The sequence below is a fragment of the Neovison vison genome, chromosome 3 (assembly GCF_020171115.1).
Source record: "Neovison vison isolate M4711 chromosome 3, ASM_NN_V1, whole genome shotgun sequence".
In the NCBI taxonomy this organism is placed as follows: Eukaryota; Metazoa; Chordata; class Mammalia; order Carnivora; family Mustelidae; genus Neogale; species Neogale vison.
In genome coordinates, this window is record NC_058093.1 from 104,406,700 (window position 1) to 104,432,936 (window position 26,237).

The 26,237-nt window shown below is 38.1% G+C and overlaps 1 protein-coding gene across 5 annotated transcripts in view; it reads left to right on the forward strand.

Moving 5' to 3' along the window:
• The first annotated feature begins 1,574 nt into the window (after positions 1–1,574).
• Positions 1,575–26,237, forward strand: part of EPB41L5 (erythrocyte membrane protein band 4.1 like 5) — a 140,274-nt gene continuing 115,611 nt past the window's right edge. For 2 of the 5 annotated variants that reach the window (XM_044242630.1, XM_044242632.1), the window contains exons 1-3: positions 1,575–1,770; positions 9,597–9,784; positions 25,033–25,137. In XM_044242630.1, the coding sequence (XP_044098565.1) occupies positions 9,605–9,784; positions 25,033–25,137 (285 nt within the window). In that variant the 5' untranslated portion in view covers positions 1,575–1,770; positions 9,597–9,604. Of the gene's footprint in view, positions 1,771–2,061; positions 2,278–9,596; positions 9,785–25,032; positions 25,138–26,237 lie in introns of those variants that run through there. The other 3 variants (XM_044242635.1, XM_044242631.1, XM_044242634.1) reach the window with 3 other exon arrangements.

The window sequence follows — 26,237 nt, forward strand, 5'->3', positions numbered from 1 at the left end:
TACTCCCGCACTACCTCTCCCATGAGAGGAAATAAAAATGTCCTACAATTAAATTGTAATGATGGTCTCACAGCTTTGTGAATATGTCAAACACCACTGAGGTGTACACTTTAAATGGGTGAATTGTATCATATGTGACATAGCTCAATGAAGTTATTTTTGAAACTGGCCTGGCCCTGTGACTTGCTTTGACCATAATAGGCAACAGAAGTGACACGATGTGACTCCTGGGCATTTCCATTAATAAGTTTCCAGGCCTGAGCTACCCCAATTACCCTCTTAGAGAAAGAGGCCCAGGCAGAACTCAGCTGTTCATTTCAGCCAGCCCGGCTGAGATGCCACAGAGATGAATGAGGAGGTTTTGGTATTGCCAGCTCCCGTTGAGCTGCCCCAGCCAACACCTCGTGGAGCAGAGACCAGCTGTCCCTGCCAAGCCCAACTATTAAGTCTTGGGATGGAGGAGGCCCGGCTGTGCCAAGTCTCCAGAAGAGGCTGAGTATTTGCCTGTTCCCATCTCAACCAGCAGGGACTTCATGAACTTTACACTCTCTGGCCTGCCACTGATTCTCCCACTTCCTCAGACCCGCAGGCAGTCTCATAAGGCCCTTCACCTCACAGCTCTCTCCTCCCTGGCTTGTCACCTCCCAGGGCTCTATTTATCCATCTTTAGTCGCGCTGGCTTTCCTTGAGCAGACCAAGCACCCATCCTTTGGAGTTAATAACCTCTGCCCTTCCCCCAGGGGTCCACAACCATCTTTACCACCTTTAGATTTTCGCTCAAAGGTCATCTTGTTGAGGCCTTCCTCCTTACCTAGCTGGTATCTAAAATGACCACTTTCTTAGTTCCTATTTCTGTCCCGTGGTTTGATTTTTCTCTATCATTCATCACTGCCTAACACAGTATCTAATTTTTCTAATCTATCTCATTTATTTTCTGTCCCTCCTGCTCGCACTTAAGCTTCATGAGGGATTTTTGTCTGTCTTGATTATCTGGTGTATCTCTGGTGTCTAGAAAACAGACTGGCCCACAATAGCTAATTTCACAAATTATCTGTAGAAAGAACAGATGAAATGTCCCCTGGTCACAAAGGATCTCCTTGACCATGCTATGTTAAACAGAAATCTATTTCCCGTTCTTTCATTTTTCTTCATCATAGCACTATTTAATAAGTATTTGTTACCGTCTTCCTCCCCACTACAATGAAAAGTTCCTCTAACGACAGGGCACTAAAGATTGCTTAATGAATTAGTTTCTCCAACAAGTGAGTAAATGAATCTAGCAGCACCTGACGCTGGGCTCAGACAGGACTAAACTACCTTTGGGATGGGACTAATCTGGGGGCTCTCCGCGGGCGTGCACCCCCTCTCAAGGAGGAGTCTGATAGCCAGAGCTGGATTTCGGCAGCGCCCCTTTAAACTAGCCGGGATGCCGGGCCTCTTGCAGTGGTGGCAGATTCAACAGGGCCTGCCATCGCCGGTTGAACAGGAGTCTCACCAAGCCGGGCGATTTCCGCGGCGGTGTCATTGCCCATTTAAGAGCATTGCGCCCCGCCCCCCTGAGGGCGGAGCCTAGAGGGGGCTTTAAGGGGCGGGCCAGCGGACGGCTGGGGTCCTTCAGAGGATTAACACAGGGTGGGCGCGCGCCTCAGGCCGCCATTTCTTGGCGTCTCAGGAGGAGCCGCCCCCTTTTCAGTCGCTCACCAGACCTCAACCCTCGCGTCGCCGGCTCTCCGCGCTGCCTTTGCCACCGCGCCTCGGTCCCCAGCCCAGGTAAGCGTGAGGCCCAGTGGCCCCGGCCGCACTGCCCGTATCGGGCTTGGTCCACACCCCGTTTCCCCTCACCGCTCCGCGGGCCCATTCTGGCTCGCGTCGAAGGTCTGTTCTCGCGGCCTCGCTTCGGGACGCTCCAGCCCCAGCTGCTTCCCTGGCGGACCGGGAAAATATTAAACCTGCCGGGAGGGGAGGGGCGGTGGCGGCCAATGGGGCCGGGCCTCAGAGTTTCGGGCGATACTGGGCTGCGCGGCCGGAGCAGAGAGCCGGGGGTGAGGCGGGTTAATGTGTGCCGGCCCAACCCCTGCCCGGTCCCGGCCCCCTCCGGAGCGGCCGGGGGTCGCCCTTCTCTAAGAGGTCTCGACTTTGCTGTCCGGCTGGCGAGGGGGATGTGGCAAGTCAAAGGAAAAAAACCGCCGCGATCTTAGAACAAAAACCCAGGTGGACATCTGGGGTTGGTTTGCGTTAAGACTGCAAGTTCGGCCACTTGGAAATTGTGAGGGGCAGGTGGGTTACCGGCAATGGCGCGATCCAAAGGACCCTCCCCCGCCCCTCCCCTGACTCGGCGTGTTAAGGTTGGGGTTTTTCGGTGTGTAAACATTAATTGTTCGTGTCACTATCTTTATGGCCACTAAGTCTCATGAATTTTAGCTAATAGCGAGGAGACCCAAGTCTTTTACCCCCACCTCCCTTTTTAAGAAAGATTTTATTTATTTGGAAGAGTGTGAGAGAGAGAGAGAGGAGCAGGGGGAGAGGCAGAGGGTGACGCTGACTCCTTGCTGAGCAGGGAGCCAGATGTGGGGGCTTGATCCTGGGACTCAGGCAGATGCCTCATCGACTGAGCCATCCAGGCACCCCTCTTTTAAACCTTCTGACAACATTTTAAGTTAATATCAGGAGTATTTTGTTAAGAATTAGGGGGGCAATTACTTATAACTCCATTTCTGACATTGCTAAAACGAGCTGAAACCTACTTAACATAGTGAATTATTCGTACAGGTAAGCTAGTTTGCAGGTTTGTTTTCTTTTTATAGGTGAGCTTCATTAGAAAATGATATGTGAGGCGCCTGGGTGGCTTTGTGGCTTAAAGCCTCTGCCTTCAGCTCAGGTCATGATCTCAGGGTCCTGGGATCGAGCCCATCGGGCTCTCCGCTCAGCGGGGAGCCTGCTTCCCTTCCTCTCTGCCTGCCTCTCTGCCTAATTGTGATCTCTGTCAAATAAATAAATAAAATCTTAAAAAAAAAAAGAAATTGATATGTATTCTGCAGGCATTTTTCTGTGTTGGGACTAGTGGGGTTAAAGATACACCTATGGCAGTTGTTGTAAATTGGTACATTGCTTTATCAAAAAGCAAATGCCTACCAAAGAATGTGGCCACCAGTCACATTTGACAATATACACATTTCACGACAAACTTGAGTTTTAGATACATATTTAAAAACAGCTTCAGTTAATTTAGGTAGTAAATGGATTACTTCAGTTTGTATTTTTTTTTATTGTAATCACAGATTAAAATGCATTAAAAAAACATGTAAATCTACTTTTTGAGAATTCCACTCTATCGTTTTAGTGTCAGACAAGTTCTTTATTGAGTGCCTAATATTCTGATTGTTGTGCTAGCTAGGTCATCTTGCTGACTGAGTCAGACCAGATCCTTGAGTCTTTAGTGGGGAAGTACCCAGTAAAAAAGATAATTAAGCAATTAGGTATTTAATTACAGTTTTGGTAAAAGTTATAAAGAAGAGTCTAAGGGTACTAAAAGGAGCACTTAATTTAGACTCAGGAGTCAGGGAATGCTTTTCTGAAGAAATGGGAGAGGTGAAGTGGAAAGAGCATTCCAGAATGATGGAACAACCAAAACAAAACAAAACAAAAAGGTCCACAGTTAAAAACATCGTTGGATTGAGCAGCAGGGATAGCAGGGCAGAGTGAACAGCTGGGAGGGGGCTGCCTGAAAGGTGAGGCAGGAGGAAGAGCTGGATCCAGAGCAAGACCATTAATGATTTTTTACCTGGGATCAGATATGTGGTTGCTAAAAACCCACTGCTGTAGCATGTAGAATGAAAGTGGTAGTGGGGGATGGAGAAAGAATGAATACGGGAAAACTCTTCTTCTTTTAACAATTTTGTTTTTACTTAGGCTTCATGTCCATTGTGGAGCCCAACGCTGGGCTTAAACTCAGAAACCTGAGATCAAGACCTGAGCTGAAATCAAACAAGAGTCGGGTGCTCAACTGACTGAGCCATCCAGGTGTCACTTAACAATTTTTTAAGAAAAAATTGCCTCTTTTGAGGGGCACCTGACTGGTTCAGTTCGCTAAGCATTTGCCTTTGGCCCAGGTCATGATCCCCAGATCCTGGAGTCAGCCCCACATCCCGCTCCTTGCTCAGTAGCGAGCCTGCTTCTCCCTCCCCCTCTGCCTGCAGCTTCCCCTGGTTCTGTGCTTGTTCTCTTTTTCACTCTCTCACTCTCTCTCTCTGTCAAAGAAAATCTTAAACAAAGAAACCTCTTTTGACACAGTCATATATTCTTATTATAGCGGACTTCAGTACCTCCACATGATCCTCTCCAGAGATAACCTCACTTAACACTTCGCATGTCTTAGTCCTTTTGTGAATATGTAGGTATCCCACCTTAGAGGGGGATAAAACTTACCACTTTTCTCTGATTTCACTTTTCACTTAGAAATTTTGTCTATGTCTAAGTCAGTTGTATTTAAAAAACAGCTGAGTTGTGTAACATTAATTTGTTTAACCACAGCATGTTGATGGACATATTTAAAATTATGCCATGAAAATCCTTACTTCTACAATTTGGATCACATCCTATTTCTTAGGCTATCCTACCAGCAATATAATTGCTGAGTGAAAGTGGGGGCACATTAACATTTTTGATAGTGTGGTTAAATGCTCCAAAGAGGACAGTGTATGAAGGTGATTGTTTTTCCCATATCCTTTTCAACACTGGCTATCTTGAGTCTTAAATGACAGATAGTATCTCATTTTTTAGTTTAGATTTTGTTTGTTATTTTTGAGGTTAAATTTTTTTATACATATTTTCATTTCATATCATCTTTTAGAACTGAGCTTGTTTCTTCATATCTTGCCCATTTTTTTCTGTTGCATTATCTTAATGGTTTGTGATAATTCTTCATTAAACTGCCTATTAATAATTTAAATTTAGAAGCTCTTTATTTATTTATTTTTTAAAAAGATTTTATTTATTTATTTGACAGAGAGAAATCACAAGTAGATGGAGAGGCAGGCAGAGAGAGAGAGAGGGAAGCAGGCTCCCCGCTGAGCAGAGAGCCCGATGCGGGACTCGATCCCAGGACCCTGAGATCATGACCTGAACTGAAGGCAGCAGCTTAACCCACTGAGCCACCCAGGCGCTCCTAGAAACTCTTTAATATATTGTTTCCTTCCAGTACTTTATCATTTCTTTGATTTTAAATTCTTAGTCCATCTGGAATTTATTTTCATATAACTTGCTTTTATATTTTGTAAAAATAAGTTGTTTGTGGCATTGGTTTTATGGTTCAAAATATGTAGATACTAAATCTTAAAGAAGCTTTGTTTTTCCTTAGCAGGTTAACCGTACTTGAATAATGAATTTTTGTTTTCTAGGTAGAAGATAAGGTGAAAGTCAGAAAACTTGATTTATAGTTCATTTGCTTCCTAGGACTCACACAGTTATAGTGCATTTTGAACATTATTTTCCCTTAGAAAAACTTCTGTTTTGTTGTTGTTGTTGTTTTTCTGTTGTGCGTGTGTTTTTTTAAAAGATTTTATTTATTTATTTGACAGATTACAAGTGGGCAGAGAGGCAGGCAGAGAGTGAGAGGGGGAAGCAGGCTCCCCACTGAGCAGAGAGCATGATAACGGGGCTTGATCCCAGGACCCTGAGATCATGACCTGAGCTGAAGGCAGAGGCTTAACCTACTGACCCACCCAGGTGCCCTGAAGATCTTTTATTTTGGAAAAATTCAAGTAGTCAGAAGAGTATAATGAACCCCCATGTACCCATGATACTGCAACAGTGGCCACTTACCTGGGCAATTTCTTCAGTTTCTATATCCACTTTACTTTAATACCACTATTTTATATAAAAGAAAAATGGCAGCAATTCCTTGGTTATCATAAACAGTCCAGCCAGTGTTCAAATGTGTGCCTGTATAATTTATGTCCTTAGGAAGTTCAAATGACAACTATCATGGCTTTGCTAACTTACCTAGTTACGTAGCAATATGCATACTTGTAAAATGAGACTATAATCCTTAATTTATAGCAATTGAATTTTTTATTACATTGGTATTATCCCAGTATTTCAGCTTTTATTTTCATCATGTTTATAAATGCATCTAATTTAAATTTTATTATTACTGTCTTTTTTTCTTGTTCTTTTTTGATTGAAATAGAAAACAGGTGACCAGGGTGAGATGGGGAGAGACTCCTAAGCAGGCTCTGTGCCTAGAGCAGAGCTGATGCGGGTCTTGATCTCACCATCTCAATATCATGACCTGAGCCAGAATCACGAGTTAGAAGCTTAACCAATTGAGCCGCCCAGGTACCCCACAAACGCATTTAGTTTAAAGTATCAACTGGTTATACAAGACTTCTTATAAATTATATGAGTAACAGCAAATGTGTGACTTTTTTTTAAAAAAAAGATTCTATTTATTTATTTGAGAGAGAGAGACAGCATGAGCAGGATGGGCAGAGGGAGAGAGAGAGAATCCCAAATAGACTTTGCGCCGAGGGCAGAGCGACACAGGGTTCAGTCCCAGGACCCCAAGATTGTGACCTGAGCTGAGACCAGTAGTTGGACACTCAACCCACTGCACCACCCGGGCCCCCTAACAAATTTGTGACTTTAAAATTTCCTATATTTTGAAATCAAATTAGACTTATGCGGAAGTTACAGTAGTAGAGTTCCCATATACCTTTTTTTTTTTTTTAAAGATTTTACTTGAGACACAGAGAGAGAGCACAAGCAGGCAGAGCAGCAGGCAGAGGGAGGGAGAGAAGCAGGCTCCCCACCGAGCAGGGAGCCTGATGTGGGGCTTGATCCCAGGACCCCGGAATCATGACCCAAGCTGAAGGCAGCTGATCAACTGACAGAGCCACCCAGGCGCCCCTCCCATTTATCTTTGACCTAGCTTTCCCTAATAATAACATCATACAACTAAAAAAAAAAAAAAAAGTTTATTTAAATTAGGATCTAATGTATGTGTATTGTGATTGATGGATTTGTATTTTAAGTCCTTTTTTGTTTAAGATTTTATTTATATATTTGACAGACAAGAGATCACAAGTAGGCAGAGAGGCAGGCAGAGAGGAGGAAGCAGGCTCCCCGCTGAGCAGAGAGCGGATGGGGGCCACCATCCCAGGACCCTGGGATGATGATCTGAGCCAAAGGCAGAGGCTCAACCCGCTGAGCTACCCAGGCACCCCTAGTCTGTTTTAATCCATAGTTCTCTTTGCATTTCTTTTTTCCCCTTGCAGTTTGTTTGTCGAATAAGCTGAAGTAAGTTGTAAAAAACCCAAATTTATATGTATGTTTTTGCTTATATTTTCATTCAGACTCTTTTTATTTAGCTATGATCTTTGATGATTTCTTACCTCTAAGATACAAGTTTTACATGAATTGTTCTGTGATGTAGTAGAAAGACCAAGAATTTGGAATCAGAAAAATCAGTTTGAGCCCCTGTCTTCATTATTTACTAAATAATGGATGTGGCCAGTGGTTTCATTTATTGGACCCTTAGTTTACTCATCAAAATAAGATAAAATTTTGGGAGTTTTTCTGAGATGCAAGTAAGATTATTTACTAACCATTTGTTGTACTTAATGAGGTGTTCTGGGTGGCTGGCTATTCAAAATAGGAATTATGTCTTTAGGAGTTTATAATAAATGAGACAGACATGTTAATAAATAATTAAAATCTGATTAGTGATACAGTAAAATATTTTCATGTTTCAGTGGAAGTGTGATGATGGGAGTGACTAACTCTTTGGTTATCAGAGAATGTCTCTCAGGGGAGATAATAGGTAGAATTGAATTAAAAAATAGGTAGGGAGTCTCTGACACATGGGCTTTCCACATCTGGGATAATAAGTACCTTTCTTAGGTAGCTGAAACAAGAATGGATAGCAAAGTGCAAAAGGAGCAATGTCTGAAGAGAAACCTGAAGAGAAAGAGACTGCAGCCAGACGTTACATATGAGTGCTTTGTAAATTGAAAACTTACCTAGTTTTATTTTCTTGGAATTTAAGTAGATGAACATACAAAGGACAAGTCTCACAGCTTTGCCAGTTTACTCATTTATGTAGGACTATTCATATGTGATATGTGTATGATCATCTTCAGTTTATAGAGACTTGTTTTTTAATGTGCTCGTTTTTACTTTTAAAATTAGCTTTATTTTAATCAAGTTTATAAATGTATAAACTACATTTGAGTCACCTAACCTGAAGGCTTCTTTTTAAAAATAGCACTCTGCTGAGTTCTATTCTGTCCTCAAGGAAAACACTTTCACATTTAAAGTAAGATGCTTTTATTTCACTTCTTGATACTTGGTTTCAGGAATTAGCTGTTGAATTCCAACTTGGAAAGATGAGGAATTGGCTCTGTGCATCTCCTTGTTATATATTTCTTCTTAGAGTTACTTTACAGTTATGCTTAGATCAGTACTTAGTATTTATAGTATTATGAATATTTAAACATTAGCTAAGTCATGTTGTATACTGTGATTACTCTCCCTTTTCTGCTCAACTTCTTGTTTTCTCCGGAGTTAATCATTGTCTTTAACTTATTTTTCTCATTCTCTTATTTGCATAAATTAAACATTAGGTTAGCAAGATGGTTTTTATGGTATTACCATTTGTGTTTGCTGTATTTTTAAAACTACTAACCAGGGGTGCCAGGATGGCTCAGTTGGTTAAGTGTCTGCCTTCAGCTCAGGTTATGATTTTGAGGTCCTGGAATCGAGTGCCACATTGGGCTCCTGCTTAGTGGAAGCCTGCTTCCCCCTCTTCCTCTGCCTGCTGTTCTCTTGCTTATGTGCTCTCTCTGTGTCAAATAAATAAATAAAATCTTTAAAAAATTTTTAAAAAATTACTAAACCTATTTTCATTAAACTTATCATTCTCAATAAAGATAAGAAAAGTGGCCTTAACATAATTTAACATTATAAAGAATTGACTATTAAATAGTAATTTAAAATCTTTAAATAATAGACTATTTAACAAAAATGTATTTGAATTATATTTGTGTATTAGCTGAACTAGGTGATTATTTATTTGTTTTTTAAGATTTTATTTTTAAGTAATCCTCCACAACCTACAACCTACAACCCTGAGATCAAGAGTCGAGTATTTCATGCACTGAGCGGGCAGGTGCCCGTTTTTGTGTTTTTATTGTGATTGCTCAGAAAAGAAATGGAACTTTTTAGAATTGTTAATGGTCATCAAAGGATATGTTAGTGTGTGGATTGTCTCCTAATGTTTGTAGAGTTATATGGCAATTGTACATAAAATTCATTGACTCGGAAGACCTGATAAACTTCATAAATATTTGTTGTCTCCTATCAGCTCCTTATAAAATAGACCAGTAAATTAAGAAATGCTGTAAGTCTTAACTCTATTTTATATAGAATTTTTCAAGAACTTTGAGGTAAGTAGCTAGTTTTAATTATGTTTTTCAAATTTACTTGCTGCTTTTAACAGTATGTTTGTAGTGGTCACAAGATTTTACTAAATAACACCATTTGTCTGACTGTACATTGTGGGTAGTCAGCTAATACCTTTTTCTCTCTGGTTTTATTAGTGACAAAAATGCTGAGCTTCTTCCGTAGAACACTTGGGCGTCGGTCAATGCGTAAACATGCCGAAAAGGAACGACTCCGAGAAGCTCAACGAGCTGCCACACACATTCCTGCAGCTGGAGACTCTAAGTCCGTCATCACATGTCGGGTGTCTCTTCTGGATGGTACTGATGTTAGTGTGGACTTGCCGGTATGTGTAGGTTCTGCTGACCATTTGTAAATTCTATATGAGATCACTTTCTTCATTTGAACTTTCTCTTGGTAACTTCCTGGGGAAATTAGGTAATCTGGGTTAGTGTGGATCAGGCAGTGTAACATTGAGGTACATGGATCAGGTAACCTTAGATACCCAGCATGATAATATTTTTCTGGGATTGTGGAAATTACTGAAATATTTAATGATAGGGCATTTATTGGCATAGATCATTTGTGAATTCTTTATGTGTGTTCTTTACGATGGCAATACGTAGGGTACTCTAGTGGATTTCTCACCATCCTTGTTGAGTAGTTATTAAAACAATGAGAGTATTTGGGAATAATGATACATGCATACTATAAGACTTTTAATTCTCTATATTTTTCTCTAATTTTCCAAACACTTCTCACTTTTCCTCAAAACAAATGCTTCTTCAGCAGTTGTGCTTGCCTAAATTTTAAGGAAATGGAGTAAAAGAAATTCATACTTCTCAGCTCTGTTTATGTCTTTACTCCCAAAGTAGTTTGCAGAGGAGGTTTTTTATACAGTCATCTTCATTTCAAGACAAGATGTTGTGATTTTATTAAAATTTTAGATGGTTTCTTTTTACAGTTATGAATGTATAAATTATAGCTCAAGATGTGAAACAGTCTGATGTATTTGAAAGGGGTTAACTTATGCATTTTTGAGGGGCAGGAGAGGTAACTGTAAGGTTAGGAGGGCAGTTGAGTTTCTTTCTGAGGTATTTACTAACACAAATGTCTTTGTTCTGTGTCAAAAGATTTATTAATGGGGCACCTAGGTGGCTAAGTCTGTTAAGCCTCTGACTCTTGGTTTCCGCTCAGGTTTCCTCTGGGTAGTGGGATCGAGCTCCACATCAGGCTCCGCACTCAGTGCAGGGGTCTGGTTGAGATTCTTTGTCCCTCCCTCTTCCTTCCTCTCTGCTCCTTCCCTTGTGTACTTTTTCTTTCTCTCTCAAATAAATAAATCAAATCTTAAAAAAAGATTTATGTAACTAAGCTATAAAATGTATGATTTGTTGTGTCACTGGATGTTCAGTCTTCCCTCCGTGCACATCCGTTTTAGTATACACCTTATATACCCAAAATACAATAAAAAATGTCTTTGTGCAAGGTGATAGCCTAAATGTTGCTACAGTATACAGTTGAATAAACTCCGAAAGACCTTTAACTTAACCTTTAACTGTGACCTTTAACTCACAGAGTGAGATTAAGGAATTAGTTTATTTAAATGAATATTCTGATTAATAGGATAATTTAGAATGTACTAGGTATATACCTTACACATTTAAAAAATAATGGAATGTAAAAATAAACAGAGGAATGTGATAAAATTAACCATAAGATTTCTTGAAGTGTTTGAAGTCATCATCATGGGTATGTTTTATTATCTTTGTACATTAGGCTGGACATCTTTGCGGTTTTTGAATCTGGAGGACTGGAAGGCATTTACATTTTCTTCCTATAAGGGCTTTTTGAGGGTTTTTCAAGCATTCCAATATGTGATATCTCTTTGAGGAGTTTTCATATTCATTTTTTTCTTGATAAGTATCTTAAGGGTTTTGTGTAATATTATGTTAAAATACATTAGATATGTGATAAAAAGTTCAAGAGTGCTGTGTGAGAGACTGGAAAGAAGTTTCTTATTACCTAATGTTTGAAGTATGAAGTCTTCTGGGTTGTGGATGGAGAGGCTAGGAAATACTAGGAAAGTAGACTTGGTAAAGGATCTTTTTAAAGAGGCAGTGTTTTGTGGAGAAGAAACAGCATGAGGTTCTAAAGTAATGGAACAAATTACTAGTGACTGCTATAGAGTGGTTTCCTATGCCTGATATGCTCAATAGGGTGGATGGCCAGAAATGTTAGCTGACCTCTCACGTAGACCGTTGTAGTGGAAAAAGCCGAGAGTTTTCAATTTGACTTTTTGTGGGAGTAGAACAATTGCCTTTTCAGCTCTGCAGGTGAAATCCTAGAGTTAAGATCTAATTCTAGATGCTTGCGTGAGTTTAAAATGGGCATTGGCCTGCCAGCTAAACTGTTTTACTGAAAGAAAAAAAATAGACCAGAGGAATATTAATTTCTAAAAAGAAAGTATCCCCCTTTTTTTTGATTTAGCTATTCAGCCAGTCTAGTATGATTCCAAAAGAGGATTTAAAATTGATTTTGAAAATTGGATGAAGCACATACTCCTTTTCCACTAGGATTAAGGTCACTAGTGATAATAACAAGTGGAACTAAGATGATTGCCCAGGCAATATGTAAGTGATTATCAGTGATTAAATAGATAATTTAGATATATGGACTTCAAATTAAAATATACCAATAGTAATGGTCATTTTCCTCCTTCTGCTGTCTTCATCTCAAAACTGGGAGAGGAATTTAAGTACCTTCTACCTGGGCTCCCCCATGCCCTTTTTAAAGAACTAATTATAGTGAGAATGCCTAATGCCTTTCAGTGAATGATAAAAGCATCAGGTAGAAATTTCTAACTTTGAAATGGAAATGCCACAGAAACTTTGATTTATGAACTTAATATTGTTTAGTAAATAGTCTTGTCTTTTATCATTCTGCATCTCCCAAGTTTTAAATTAATAAAAAATAATCAATTGATAATAATTTTTTAAAAGATTTTATTATTTGATTTATGAACTTAGTGTTGTTTAGTAAATAGTCTTTTATCATTCTGCATCTCTCAAGTTTTAAATTAATAAAAAATGATTAATCAATTGATAATAATTTTTTTTTAAAGATTTTATTTATTTATTTGATAGACAGAGATCACAGGTAGGCAGAGGGGCAGGCAGAGAAAGACAGGAGGAAGCAGGCTCCCTGCGGAGCAGAGAGCCCGATGTGGGGCTTGATCCCAGGACCCTGGGATCATGACCCGAGCGGAAGGCAGAGGCTTTAACCCACTGAGCCACCCAGGCGCCCCAGTTGATAATAATTTAATATATCTACTTTGCTGATATAGGCGCTGAAGGCTTTAATTATATAGCCCTTGTGTAGTTAAACCTTTTTAGATAAATAAGATTTATAGGTATCCTATGTTTATGAAAACTTAATATTGTTAAGATGCAGTACACCCCAAATTGATCTATAGATTCAACATAATCCCCTCCAGAATACCAGTTGATTTAGTTGTAGAAATTGACAAGCTTATTTTAAAATTCATGTGGGATTGCAAGGGACTTATTATAGCCAAAATAATACTGAAGAAAAACAAAGTAGTAGGATTCACACTTAGCCTTAAGACTCAGTATAAAGCAATGGTAATTAAGATGGTGTGCTGCTGGCACAAGAATAGACACATAGGGGTGCCTGGCTGGCTCAGTGGAGCATGTGACTCTTGATCTCAGGGTTGTGAGTTCAAGCTGCACACTGGGTGTAGCGATTACTTAAAAATAAAATCTTGGGGCACCTGGGTGGCTCAGTGGGTTAAAGCCTCTGCTTTCCGCTCAGGTCATGGTCTCAGGGTCCTGGGATCGAGCCCCACATTGGGCTCTCTGCTTGGCAGGGAGTCTGCTTCCTCCTCTCTCTCTGCCTGCCTCTCTGCCTGCTTGTGATCTCTGTCTGTCAAATAAATAAATAAAATCTTAAAAAAAAAAAAATAAAATCTTAAAAAAAAAAAGAATAGACACATAAATTATTGCAACAGAATAGAGAATCCAGATGTAAAGCCATACATCTGTGGTCAGTTGTTTCTTTGGGGGGGATGTTTCTTAAGATGTTTTTTAATGAATAATTTTTTTGAATTGAAGAAAGTTGCTATAAAATAAAATTAACCATTTTATTATTTTTTTTAAAGGTTTTATTTGTTAGAGAGCAAGCTAGAGAGCACGGGATGGGGGGGGTGTGAAAAAAGAGAGAGAAGTAGACTCCCTGCTGATTAGGGAGCCCAATATGGGGCTCCATTCCAGGGAGGGGCTCAATCTCAGGACCCTGGGATCATGACCTGATAGAAGACAGATGCTTCACTGACTGAGCAACCCAGGCACCACATAACATTAACTATTTTAAAGTTCAGGGAGCCTGTCTGGCTCAGTTGGAAGTGTGTGTGACTGTTGATCTTGGGTTCATGAGTTCAAGCTTCATGTTGGGTGTACAGATTACCTCAATAAGTAAAACTTTTCAAAGAGTGCATAATTTATTGGTGTTTAGTACAATCACCATGTTGTACAACCATCACCTCTGTTTAGTTCTAAGATATTTTTGTCATCCCAAATGGAAACTCGATAACTCCCATTAGCCCCTGATAACTGCTAGTTGGTTTTCTTTCTCTAAGGATTTGCCTGTTTTGGATGTTTTATATAAATGGAATATTATCCAATCTGTGACCTTTCTTTAACTTAGCCTAATATTTTTGAGGTTCATCTGTACTATGACATTTATCAGTACTTCATTCTTTTTTATTTTGACTAATACTCCATTGTATGATAAATCATATTTTGTTTATCCATTCATCAGTTGATGGACGTTTGGGTTCTCTCCATCTTTGAGCAACTGTGAATAGTACTGCTGTGAATATTCATGTGCAGGTGTTTGTTGTAGTACCTGTTTTTAATTCTTTGGGGTATGATACCTGAGGATGGAATTGCTGGGTCATATGATAGTTCCAGGTTTAATTTTTTTCGGAACTGTTTTCCATACCAACTGTATCATTTTACATACCCATCAGCAATGTAGGACAGTTCCAGGTTCTCTACATCCCTCAACACTTGTCATTTTCCATTTTTAAAATTATAGTTGTCCTAGTAGGTGTGAAGTGGTACCTCATTTGTGGTTTTGATTTTGTAGTTTCCTAATGATTACTGAAGAGCATCTTTTTACATGTGTTTGTTATTTGTACATCTTCTTTGGAAAATGTCTATAGTGTTGTTATCTGGTTTTTAAAGTTTTTTAAAAATTAAAAAATTTAATTGACATACAGTATTTTTTTTGACATACAGTATTTTTTTAAAAGATATTTATTATTTATTTATTTAATAAAGATTATTTATTTGACAGAGATCACAAGTAGGCAGAGAAGTAGGCAGAGAGGGGGGAAGGGAAGCAGGCTCCCCACTGAACAGAGAGCCCAATGCAGGGCTCGATCCCAGGACCCTGGGATCATGACCTTAGCCGAAGGCAGAGGGTTTAACCCACTGAGCCATCCAGGTGCCATACAGTATTATATTATGTATAACACAGTGTGGACAATTACATACACATTTTGAAATGCTCACCATGATAAGTAGTTACCATCTGTCACCGTACAGAATTGTTATTCTTTATATATGTTTATTATATATTTGTTCTTTATATTTATTCTATTGTTGACTATATTCCCAATGCTGTATTTTCATCACCATGACTTATTTATTTTATAGCTGGAAGTTTGTACCTCTTAATCCCCTTCATCTGTTTGGCCTATCCCCCCTCCTATCTTTCTGGCAATCATCAGTTTATTCTCTGTATTCATGAATCTGGTTTTTTGTGTGTTTTGTTCATTTATGTTTTAGATTCTGCATATAGGAAAATCACATGGTATTTGTCTTTGTTTGTCTGACTCATTTTCCTTAGTTTAATACCTCCTAGGTCCATCCATGTTGTTGCAAATGGCAGGATTTCATTCCTTTTTTTCTGGCTGAGTAATATTCCATCACACACACACACACACACACACACACACACATAAATATGTGTGTGTGTGTATATATATACACCACATATTTATTGATTCATCTATCGGTGGACGTTTAAGTTGCATCCGTATTTTGGCTGTTGGAAATAATGCTGCAGTAAACATAGGGGTACATTTCTCTTTTTGAATTAGTGTTTTGTTTTCTTTGTGTAAATACTTAGCAGTGGAATTACTGGGTCATATGGTAATTCTGTTTTTAATTTTTTGAGGAAACTTTCTATTGTTTCCCATTATGATTGCACCAGTTTACATTCCTGCCAGCAGTGCACGAGAGTTCCCTTTTCTCTGCATCCTCCACAGTACTTATTTCTTGTCCTTTAATACTAGCCATTCTGGTTGGTGTGAGGTGGTGATACCTCACTGTGGTTTTGATTTGCATTTCCCTGATAATGAGTGATGTTGAGCATCTTTTCATGTGTCTTTTGGCTATATGTATGTCTTTGGAAAAGTGTCTATTTTAGGTCCTCTTCCCGTTTTTTAATTGAATTATTTGTGGGTTTTTTTGTTTTTTTTTTTGTTTTTTGTTTTGATATTTAGTTCTGTGAGTTCTTTATATATTTTGGATATTAGCCTCTTATCGGAATATCATTTGTAAATGTCTTTTACTACTCAGTAGGTTGCCTTTTCATTTTGTTGATGGTTTTCCTTGTTTGTGCAGAACTTTTTCAGTTTGGTGTAGTTTTATTAGTTTATTTTTGATTTGTTTCCCTTGCCTGAGGAGACTTAAACCAGAAAAATATTGCTAGGGCCAGGGCCCAAGAGATTACTGCCTACATTTTCTTTTGGGAGTTTTATGGTTTTAGGTCTTAGAGTTAAATCCTTAATCCATGTTGAGTTAGTTTTTGTATATAGTGTAAGATACTGGTCCACTTTCACTCTTTTGCATGTAGCTATCCAGTTTTCCCAATGCCATTTATTGAGGAGACTTGTCTTTTCCGTGGTGTGCATTTTTGCTTCCTTTATTGTAGATTAATTGGCCATATAAGAGTGAATTTATTTCTGGGCTCTCTGTCCTGTTCCATTGATTTATGTGTCTGTTTTTGTGCCAGTACCAGTACTGTTTTTATTAACATTAACTTTGTAGTATAGTTTGAAACCTGGGATCGTGAGATCTCCAGCTTTGTTCTTCCTTAAGATTGCTTTGGTTATGGTCAGTTGATTAATGACAGGGGTGCCAGAGCCATTCAGTGAGGGAAAGAATAGTCTTTTCAACAAGTGGTGCTAGGAGAACTGGATAGCTATATGCAAAAGAATGAAGTGAAATGGGAACTTTAGGTCATGCCATATACAAAAATTAACTCAAAATGGATCAAATACATAAACATAAGAGCTAAGACCATAAAACTCACGGAACAAAAAATAGGGATAAATCTTCATGACCTTGGATTTGGCACCAGTTTTTTAGATATGACACCAAAAACATGAATAACGAAATAAGAAAAAGTAAGTTGGACTTTTATCAGAATTAAAAACTTTATGTCACAAAGGCCATTATCAAGAAAGTGAAAAGATCCTCTCTTAGAAAGGGAAAGAATACTTGCACGTTACATATTTGATAAGCACTTGTGTCTAGAATATATAAAGAACCGTTACAACCCGGGGCGCCTGTGTGGCTCAGTGGGTTAAGCCTCTGCCTTCAGCTCAGGTAATGGTCCTGGGATTGATCCCCACATTGGGCTCTCTGCTCAGCAGGGAGCCTGCTTCCCTCTGTCTCTCTGTCTGCCTCTCTGCTTGTGATCTCTCTCTCTTAAAAAAATTATTTTTTTAAAAGATTTTATTTATTTATTTATTAGGGAGATTATTTATTTATTTATGAGAGAGAGAGTACGAGTGGAGAAAGGTCAGCAGAAGAAGCAGACTCCCCGCCAAGCAGGGAGCCCAGTGTGCACTCGATCCCAGGACTCCAGGATCATGACCTGAGCCGAAGGCAGTTTAACCAACTAAGCCACCCAGGCGTCCCTCTCCCTCTTAAAATCTTAAAAAAAAAAAAAAACAAAAAACAAAAAACAAAAAAAACCTGTTAAAACCCAATAATAAAAAGACAAATAACCCAATTTAAAAATGGGCAAAGGATCTGAATAGACACTTTTGCATATAAGATATGCAGATAGCTGATAAATACATGAAAAGATGCTTGACATCCTTAGTTACCAGAGAAATGCAAATCAAAACCACAATGAGATACTACATATCAATTAGGAAGGTTAAAATAAAAATGTCAGATAATATTAAGTGTTGGTGAGAATGTGGAGAAATCTGAACCTTCTTATATTTTTTGGCAGGAATATCAAGTTGTGTGGCTGCTTGGGAATATAGCCTGGCAGTTCCTCAAGTGATTAAACATAGTTATCATATGTTCCAGCAATTGTACTTTTAGGTATATATCTAAGATAATTGAAAACACACGTTTAGACAAAAACTTATACACAGATAGTCATAACAGTGTTATTTTTACTATCTTAAAGATAAAAAAAAACCCAACTGTTTGTCAGAAGATGTATGTACAAACAAGATGTGCTATATCCATATAATGGGATATTATTTGGCCATGAAGGAAATGAAATACTGATACATGCTACATGGGTGAACTTTGACAACATTGTGCTAGGTGAAAGCAGCTGGTGATATGACTTCATTCATATGAAAATCCAGAATAAAGAAATCTGTAGGAAAAAAAAAAGATTAGTGGTTTAGTGGTTGCTAAGGGCAGATGGGTAGGGACTTGAGGGGGTAGTAGGAATGGTGGTTGGGCAATAACTAAAAGATAACAAGGTTTCTTTTTGAGGAATGAAGATGTTCCAGAATTGTGATGGTTGTACATATCTGTGAATATACCTTTGGATTTTGTACGTTTAAATGGTGAATGGTATAGTATGTGAATTATATCTCAAAGCTGTTTAAAACAATGTGTGGATTTTTACATACTTGTTTTTATTCTATTGGTTTCTTAATACTCAAGAGACATGATTTAGAGTTGATTTTATTGATTCTTTATAGGAAAAAAATCCCGGAGATTGTATAGTAACATAGGCACAAGACAATGGGACTGCACCAGAAGGAATGCTTAGTATGTGGATATGGTGGAGGGAGACTTCTAATAAACATTAGAACTGAGTAAAATACAGTTCAGCTCTAGTTGGGGGGGGTGATATTGTTTGTGGAAGATGATGACAGCATAGGTAGCGGTCATTGAAAGAGGAGTAATAGAATGAAGTGGAAAAAGGAACTTCAGTGGAATGGTGTGTTCAGAAGCCAGATTTAGAGGGTTAAAGGAATTACTGGGGCAGTCCTTTATTTTTTAGATTTCCTGTAGTCCCTTGTACCTAGGGACTTAATAAATATTGTTAATTATATTGTTTAATAACAAATATTGTTTAGGGGCGCCTGGGTTGCTCAGTGGGTTAAAGCCTCTGCCTTCGGCTCAGGTCATGATCCCAGGGTCCTAGGATCGAGCCCTGAATCAGGCTCGATCCCAGGGTCCTAGGATCGAGCCCCGAATCAGGCTCTCTGCTCAGCAGGGAGCCTGCTTCCCTTCCTCTCTCTCTGCCTGCCATTCTGCCTACTTGTCATCTCTGTCTGTCAAATAAATAAATAAAATCTTAAAAAAATAATAAATATTGTTCAGTTTTTGGGGAGGGACATGAAGGGAAGTTGGGGGATTGCCATGAGATTTGGTAGTAATGGCTAGAGAATGGCTAGATAGGGAGATTTGAGTTTGTCAAATGAATAGGAAAAATGTATCTTAGGAATTGGTTTTATATATACAGGTAGATAATGTAGGATGAACATTCTAGAAAGGATCACCATCTTATGCTGGGAAAGATGGAAGGCTGATGAAAAGGTAATATCTTGTTGGTCCTAATCTTCAGAAAACAGGATGTGAAGTGAGAACTGGGTTTGAAAGAGGTGGTGACCTGGAATAATTTGTTACGAGAAAGGAAAAGAAGAATATAAGTAGCAAGTGATGGTCTAGATGCAGCTGAAAACTGAATTTATAATGGGGTAAGCAGGGAAGCAAAATAGGTAAAGGGGAGTAAGAGGTACAAACTTGCTGTTATGAAGGTGATAAAAAGTACAACAGAGAGAATATAGTCAGTAATATTGGAATAATTATGTATGGTGACAGATGGTAACTACACTTACTGTGGTGAGCATTTTGCACTTTATATAATTGTCGAATCACTATGGTGTACACCTGAAACTAATATTATATGTTAGCTACACCTCAATAAAATTTTTCTTTTTAATGTGTGAAGGACTTGAATAGATACTTCTCCAAAGAAAATATGCAAATGCTCGGGACACCTGCGTGGCTCAGTTGTTTAAGCGTCTGGCTTTGGCTCAGGTCATGATCTTGGTGTCTGGGATTGAGCCCCACTCAGGCTCCCTACTCTGTTGGGAGCCTGCTTTCTCCCTCTGCCTGCCACTCCCTCTTCTGTGCGCTTGTGCGCTCTCTCTCTCTCTCTCTCGCGCTCTCTCTCTCTCTGACAAATAAAATCTTTATTTGAAAAGGGGTGGAGGGTACCTGGGTGGCTCAGATGGTTAATTTTCTGTCTTCGGCTTAACTCATGAGCTCTGGGTCCTGGGATCAAGCCCCACATTGGGGCTTCAAATGAATGAATAAAATCTTCAAAAAAATCTTAAAAAAAAAAAAAAAGAAGCAGATGTTTAATAAGCACATGAAAATAGGCTCAGCATTACTGGCATTAGGGAAATGCAAATCAAAATCACATGAGATACCTTTTCACACTTACCAGGATGGCTGTATCAAACAAAATAAACCAAAACAGCCCCAGAAAATAACAAATGTTGGGGAGGATGTGGAGAAATTGGAAGCTTATGTGTTGCTGGTGGGATTGCAAAATGGTGCAGCTACTATGGAAAACAGTTGGGCAGTTTCTCAAGAGTTAAACATAGAATTATATTCCACTCTTACTTATATACCCAAAGAATTGAAAGCAGGGACTCAAAACAGATACTTGTATATCATTATTCATAATAGTATTCACAATAGCCAAAAAGTGGAAGCAACTCAGATGTTCATCAGCAGATGAATGGATAAACTACATGGTATATGCATAATATGGAATATTACAAGTTTTAAAAAGGAATGAAGTTTTGGAGCCTGCTACAACATGGATGAGCTTTAAAAACATGCTAAATGAATAAACCAGTCACAAAAAGACATAGATTGTACGATTCTACTTGGTATAGACTAGGTAAATTCACAAGCCACGGAAAGTAGGAAAGAGGTTACTAGGGATTGAAGGGAAAGAGTGTGAGGAATGGTTGTTTTATGGGTACCGAGTTTCTGGTTGGTTTGATGAAAAGTTCTGGAAATCAAAATGGTGATGGTTGTACACGCTGGGAATGTATTTAATGGCATTGAGTTGCATATGCTAAAATGGCATATTTTGTATTATGTTTAAAAAATTAAAAAAGGAGAAATGGAGGCTGATGAATGATAGTAAGTGGGATCAGTGTACCAGAAGTTTCCATGTAGTTGGAGAACCTAGGCATTGAGAGTAACTTTAGAGACAAGGTTGTGATAAGAAGTTGGGGGTATCTAATTGATCTGAGACATGACATTCCAAGTCAAATCTCTTTGTGGTGTGTAACCCTTAGGGAATTGGAGCTTGGGGGACAGCAAAATTCAAATTCTAGACTGTCATTTTTTAGCTGTGCAATTTTGTCATTACTAGAACTTTCTGAACCTTTTCTATGTTAAGTATTTGTTAAATGGATAAATAAACCATAATCATCAGAGTAAATGTGAATATTAAATGAACATATGTTTAAGAAAAAAGAAAGTAGAAGTGCCAGCACTTAGGTAGGAAATTTAAAATGAGAAAAGTAGAGGAAAAATACTTGAGGAAATAGATTGTTTTCCCAGAATTAAAAGGAGATGAAAGATTGCAGATTTAAAAGCCCGATAGAATACCAAATACTAAGTTACAGTTAAGGAAAAAAAACCACACCTAATACATTATACTGAAATCTAAGACGATCAAAGATAGAGAAGCCTAAAGCTTACCAAGAAAATTAATAACATTATTAAGGACCAGAATTCAAATTGTCACTGTACTTTCAATAACAGCATAAGCTGCAAGAAAAAGAGTAATACATTTGGAATATTGAAGAGAGTATTGAAAGAAAATAACTTTGAACCCTGAATTTTATAAGGAGACAATTGTCATTCAGGTGTAAGAGTATGATCAAAATATTCTCAAACATAGAAGACCTTTAAAGATTATTCATACGAAGTCCTACATGGGGGACATTTCTGTAGGAAGAACTCAAGTGAGCAGAGAAACAAATCTAGCAGATGCTATTAGATCTATGTGGTGTATACATTAAAGAGTGTAAAGAATGCTCAAAATACTAAAATAAAGATTATTGTCTTAAACAAATCAGCCACAACCAGAGAATAGAAATAAGAGAAAGCATGTTCATAAACATGAGGATTGGCTGAGATCATGGGAATGAGGGCAAGTAAAATTCTTCTCTTGGTGAAGGGATACTTGGATAGCACTTTATCAGAAAGAAAGGTGGTAAAAAGTGCAGGAAAAGCAAAAATATAAGTTGAAATAAAGATCCATTAAAAGGCAGAGATTGATGATTTAGTAAAAAAATTGTGTATGTTTGGTATGTGTATGTGCATATATATATTTTACAAGAAATACCTAAAATCATAATTTAAAATTACATAGGAGGAGGGGCATGGATAGGATGTGTATGAAAATCATTGAAAATTGAGATCCCAATAATGCTTTTGCTTATGTGGGTTGTATCTATTGATAGTTACCTTATTTTTTTTTAAACATGGCAATTTATTTTATGTGGTTGTTTAAATCCATTGCTTAAAAATGTTCAAAAGGCACTTTAAAAAACGTATTTAAAAATACAGTTTTTTCTGACTTATTGGTGTATCACTTAAAATACCACATTTAAAAAAATTTTTTAATTTTATTTTATCAGTGTTCCAAGATTCATTGTTTATGCACCACACCCACTGCTCCATGCATACATGCCCTTCATAATACTCACCACCAGGACCCCCTCACCCCTCACCCGTTTCCCCTCCAAAACCCTCAGTGTTTCTCAGAGTTCACAGTCTCTCTCAGTCTCCCCCTCTAATTTCCCCCAACTCACTTCTCTCCACCTAATGTCCTCTGGTCATTACACATTTTTAAACCATTCATAATACTATTACCTTACATAATTTTTAAATTCTAAAACTCAAGTATACACTGTGTAATATAACACACTGCTTAACCAGTAAGATTAATTTTTCTCTAATATATACTTTATATGGATTATTTATTGGTAGGGCCCTGGAAAGTTATTTATTTATTTATTTATTTATAAAAAATATTTTATTTATTTATTTGACAGAGATCACAAGTAGGCAGAGAGGCAGGCAGAGAGAGCGGAGGAAGCAAGTACCCCGCTGAGGAGAGAGCCCAATGCGGGGCTTGATCCCAGGACCCGGAGACAACGACCTGAGCCGAAGGCCTTAACCCACTGGGCCACCCAGGTGCCCCCTGAAAAGTTATTTAAACTGAACTGATATAAACTTAATAACATTATTAAGGACCAGAATTCAAAGAAACTAGAGAGGTAAAAGGAGTTGAAACAGCACTATTCACTTCTGAAACTACTTTTAAGAATTGATTTCTCTAGAGAAAACTTGTAAAGTTTTTTAATCTGTATTAAAACTTCTATTTCAACTCCAATATATAAATGTAAGTCATAATTTTAAATCTGTAGAGATTATATAGCATAAAATAAACCGCAGTTTGTCCTCCAGATTGCTTAAGAATGTTTCTATCAAACCTATAATAGAGAAATGAGGCAGATGAGTTTTTTGGTTTGTTTTTGAGAAAAGAGGGTCAAGGGAATGGAATCCAAATAACTTTAGTTCAACTAATTGTATATCCAGAATTAGTTTAAAACTGTAGATTTCTAAGTAGGGCAAGTATCCCGAGGGCCAGCAGGCATTATTCTCAGATTTTTCACTTCAATCTCATAGGGAAATCTAATGTTAATAGGCATAAAATTATTAGTAAATTACTGATAATTAACTTACTAGAAATTAAAACTGAAAAATTAAAAAAAAATCTATTGGTTAATTTTAAAACAGTAGTAATATACCCCTTGTGTTATAAGTAACATACAAGTATTTTTTTAAAAGATTTTATTTATTTCGACGCCTGGGTGGCTCAGTCGGTTAAAGATTTTATTTATTTTATTTGAGAGAAAGTAGGCAGGTATATGCAAGAGCATCAGATGGGCGGAGGGCAGAGAGAGGGAAAAGCTGACTCCTCACTCAGTGGGGAGCCTGATGAAGGGCTCGGTCCCAGGACTCTGAGATCATGACCTGAGTCAAAGTTAGACATTTAACCCACTGAGCCATCCAGGTGCCCTAGTAACATACAAGTATTTTTTTTTTTTAACATACAAGTATTTTTGTGAAAAACAGCTATTTTACTAAGTAAAGAATTTAGTGAGAAGAGTAGCATTGTCTTACGCATTTTTGTGTATCTCTTTAATGTCTGGTCCAAGAGAACATACTTAGGTCCTCTTTTCTGCTTCTGCATTTACTCTCTTGCAATGTATTGTTTTCATTGAATTTCTACATGAGGAGAATCCTAGGGACCTTATGGTTCTTTTCAAAGTATTTGGGAAAACCTTTGGGTCCTGAGACCACACTCTTGAGAAGTGCTTTTTCCAAACAAGTTTCTTTGCTTATTGCTCACCCTCCCTCCCCACTTGGTATCTTCTTCATTGATGTCTGTATTTTTTCATTGTCCCATAATTCCTCCCACCTTCCATTTTTTTATCTGCTCTTTTTAACCTTATATTGTTTTCCATTTAAGGCTGATCTCCAAGTTTTCACTGATGATTCTATCTTGTCTCTAAAATCTGTTGGCAAGTATATAGTTAGTTCCACATGATTCATACTTCAGTGTTCTAAGTTTTCTTGTGTTTCTCTTTCCAGTCACATTATAAAGCACCTTTGAATTAGTGACTCTTAAAAATTGGCAAGACAAAATAAGAGTTTCTCCTTACAGTGATTAGTACAAGGTGATGTTTGTTGGTTGATAGGAAGTAACACTTTCTGCAGAAGTGCATATACATCACAAATTCTCTTTTGGCCTTAAGTAGTTTACTGGAAAATTATAGTATCTTACATGTTACCTGATATATGGCAGTATTTTTGGTATTCCAAGTAAGTTTTTAAGAATAGATTTTGTAAAGATTCGTTTATTTGAGAGAGAGAGAGAGAAAGAAGCCTGTGTACGAGCCAGGGGAGGGGCAGAGAGAGAATCTCAAGTAGACTCCCCGTTGAGTGTGGAGTCCATTGTGGGGCTTGATCTCAGGACCCTGAGATCATGACCTGAGCCGAAATCAAGAGTCAGATGCTCGACTGACTGAGCCACCTAGTGCCCCTAAATCTTGTATAACTAAAGCTATCTCCAGTTCAGGCTTGTTGATCTTGTGAGTCATTTGTTGATTAATTTATTTTCTTACCATTTCAGAAAAAAGCCAAAGGACAAGAGCTCTTTGATCAGATAATGTACCATTTGGACCTTATTGAAAGTGACTATTTTGGACTGAGATTTATGGATTCTGCACAAGTAGCAGTGAGTAGCTGTTTTTTGGAAGTTCCAGTGTGGGAGCAAAAATGGAAAATTTCAGATGACATGCTTAGTGCTGCAAGGCTGTATATTCTTACTGCATTCTCTTTTCCTTCTGATTTTCTTATTATGGTCTGAAGTTTTGACCATTTCAAAATAACCTGAAGCGTTTGTTAAAAAAATATGAGTCCTGGCCCTTGCCCATATCATTAGAGCATGATCTTTCCAGTCGAGCCTAGGAAATCTGTCTTTTTAATAACCATTGGGTTGGTTGTTGGGCATACTAAAGTTTGAGAACCACTGCATAATGGAAAGGGAGCTAAAATAGGAGATTTGTGGGTTCTTGTGTAAGTGATAGAAGTTACTAATTTGCAAATTAAGGTGAGTAGGTTAGGTTATCTTTAAAATCCCTTCCCGATCTTTGATTCTATAAATGTTCTTTGACCATCTGCTTTTCACAAGAGAGGAATGTGTGTATATGATAGATAGGAAGTTGGAAGCTTTTCAGAGATCTGTTATACTAGGATTTGACTGGAGAGTGTTTGAGACAAAGTAGTAGATGATAAGATTAGAAGATTTAGTGGCCTTATCCAAACTGAATACGAAGAGTATTAAATATTAGATGGACAATATTTATTCTCTAATAATTGGGATTGGGGTTTTTTGAGCAAGGAGGTCATATTTTGCTTCAGGAAGTATTATATAGAAAAACCGTGTAGGATTATTTGGAATGGGCAGAGATTGAAGTCAGAAAGAGTCATTGCAGATCCCGGGGATAAAAGTAATATTAAGGCCTGGAATAGGACATTCACGGTAGCAGGAAGGGGTGGGGCGGGAGTAGAGATAAGGGTATTAAGACACCAAGCTCTGTGTTCTGGAAGTCTGTGATGGAGGAGTGTGTATGTATGTGTATGTGTTTAGTGACACATTAATTGTAGTATCTAGGACTCACAGAAACAATACATAAGAAATCTCAAGTTCTTTTTGGAGTGGGGCATTCATTCATACATTCATTTGGTGTGATTAATAAATAAACTAGAATACCTCTGTAAGATAGTATTAAAAACTCACACCTTTTGGAGATGAACTCCTTTGTTGGCTTTATA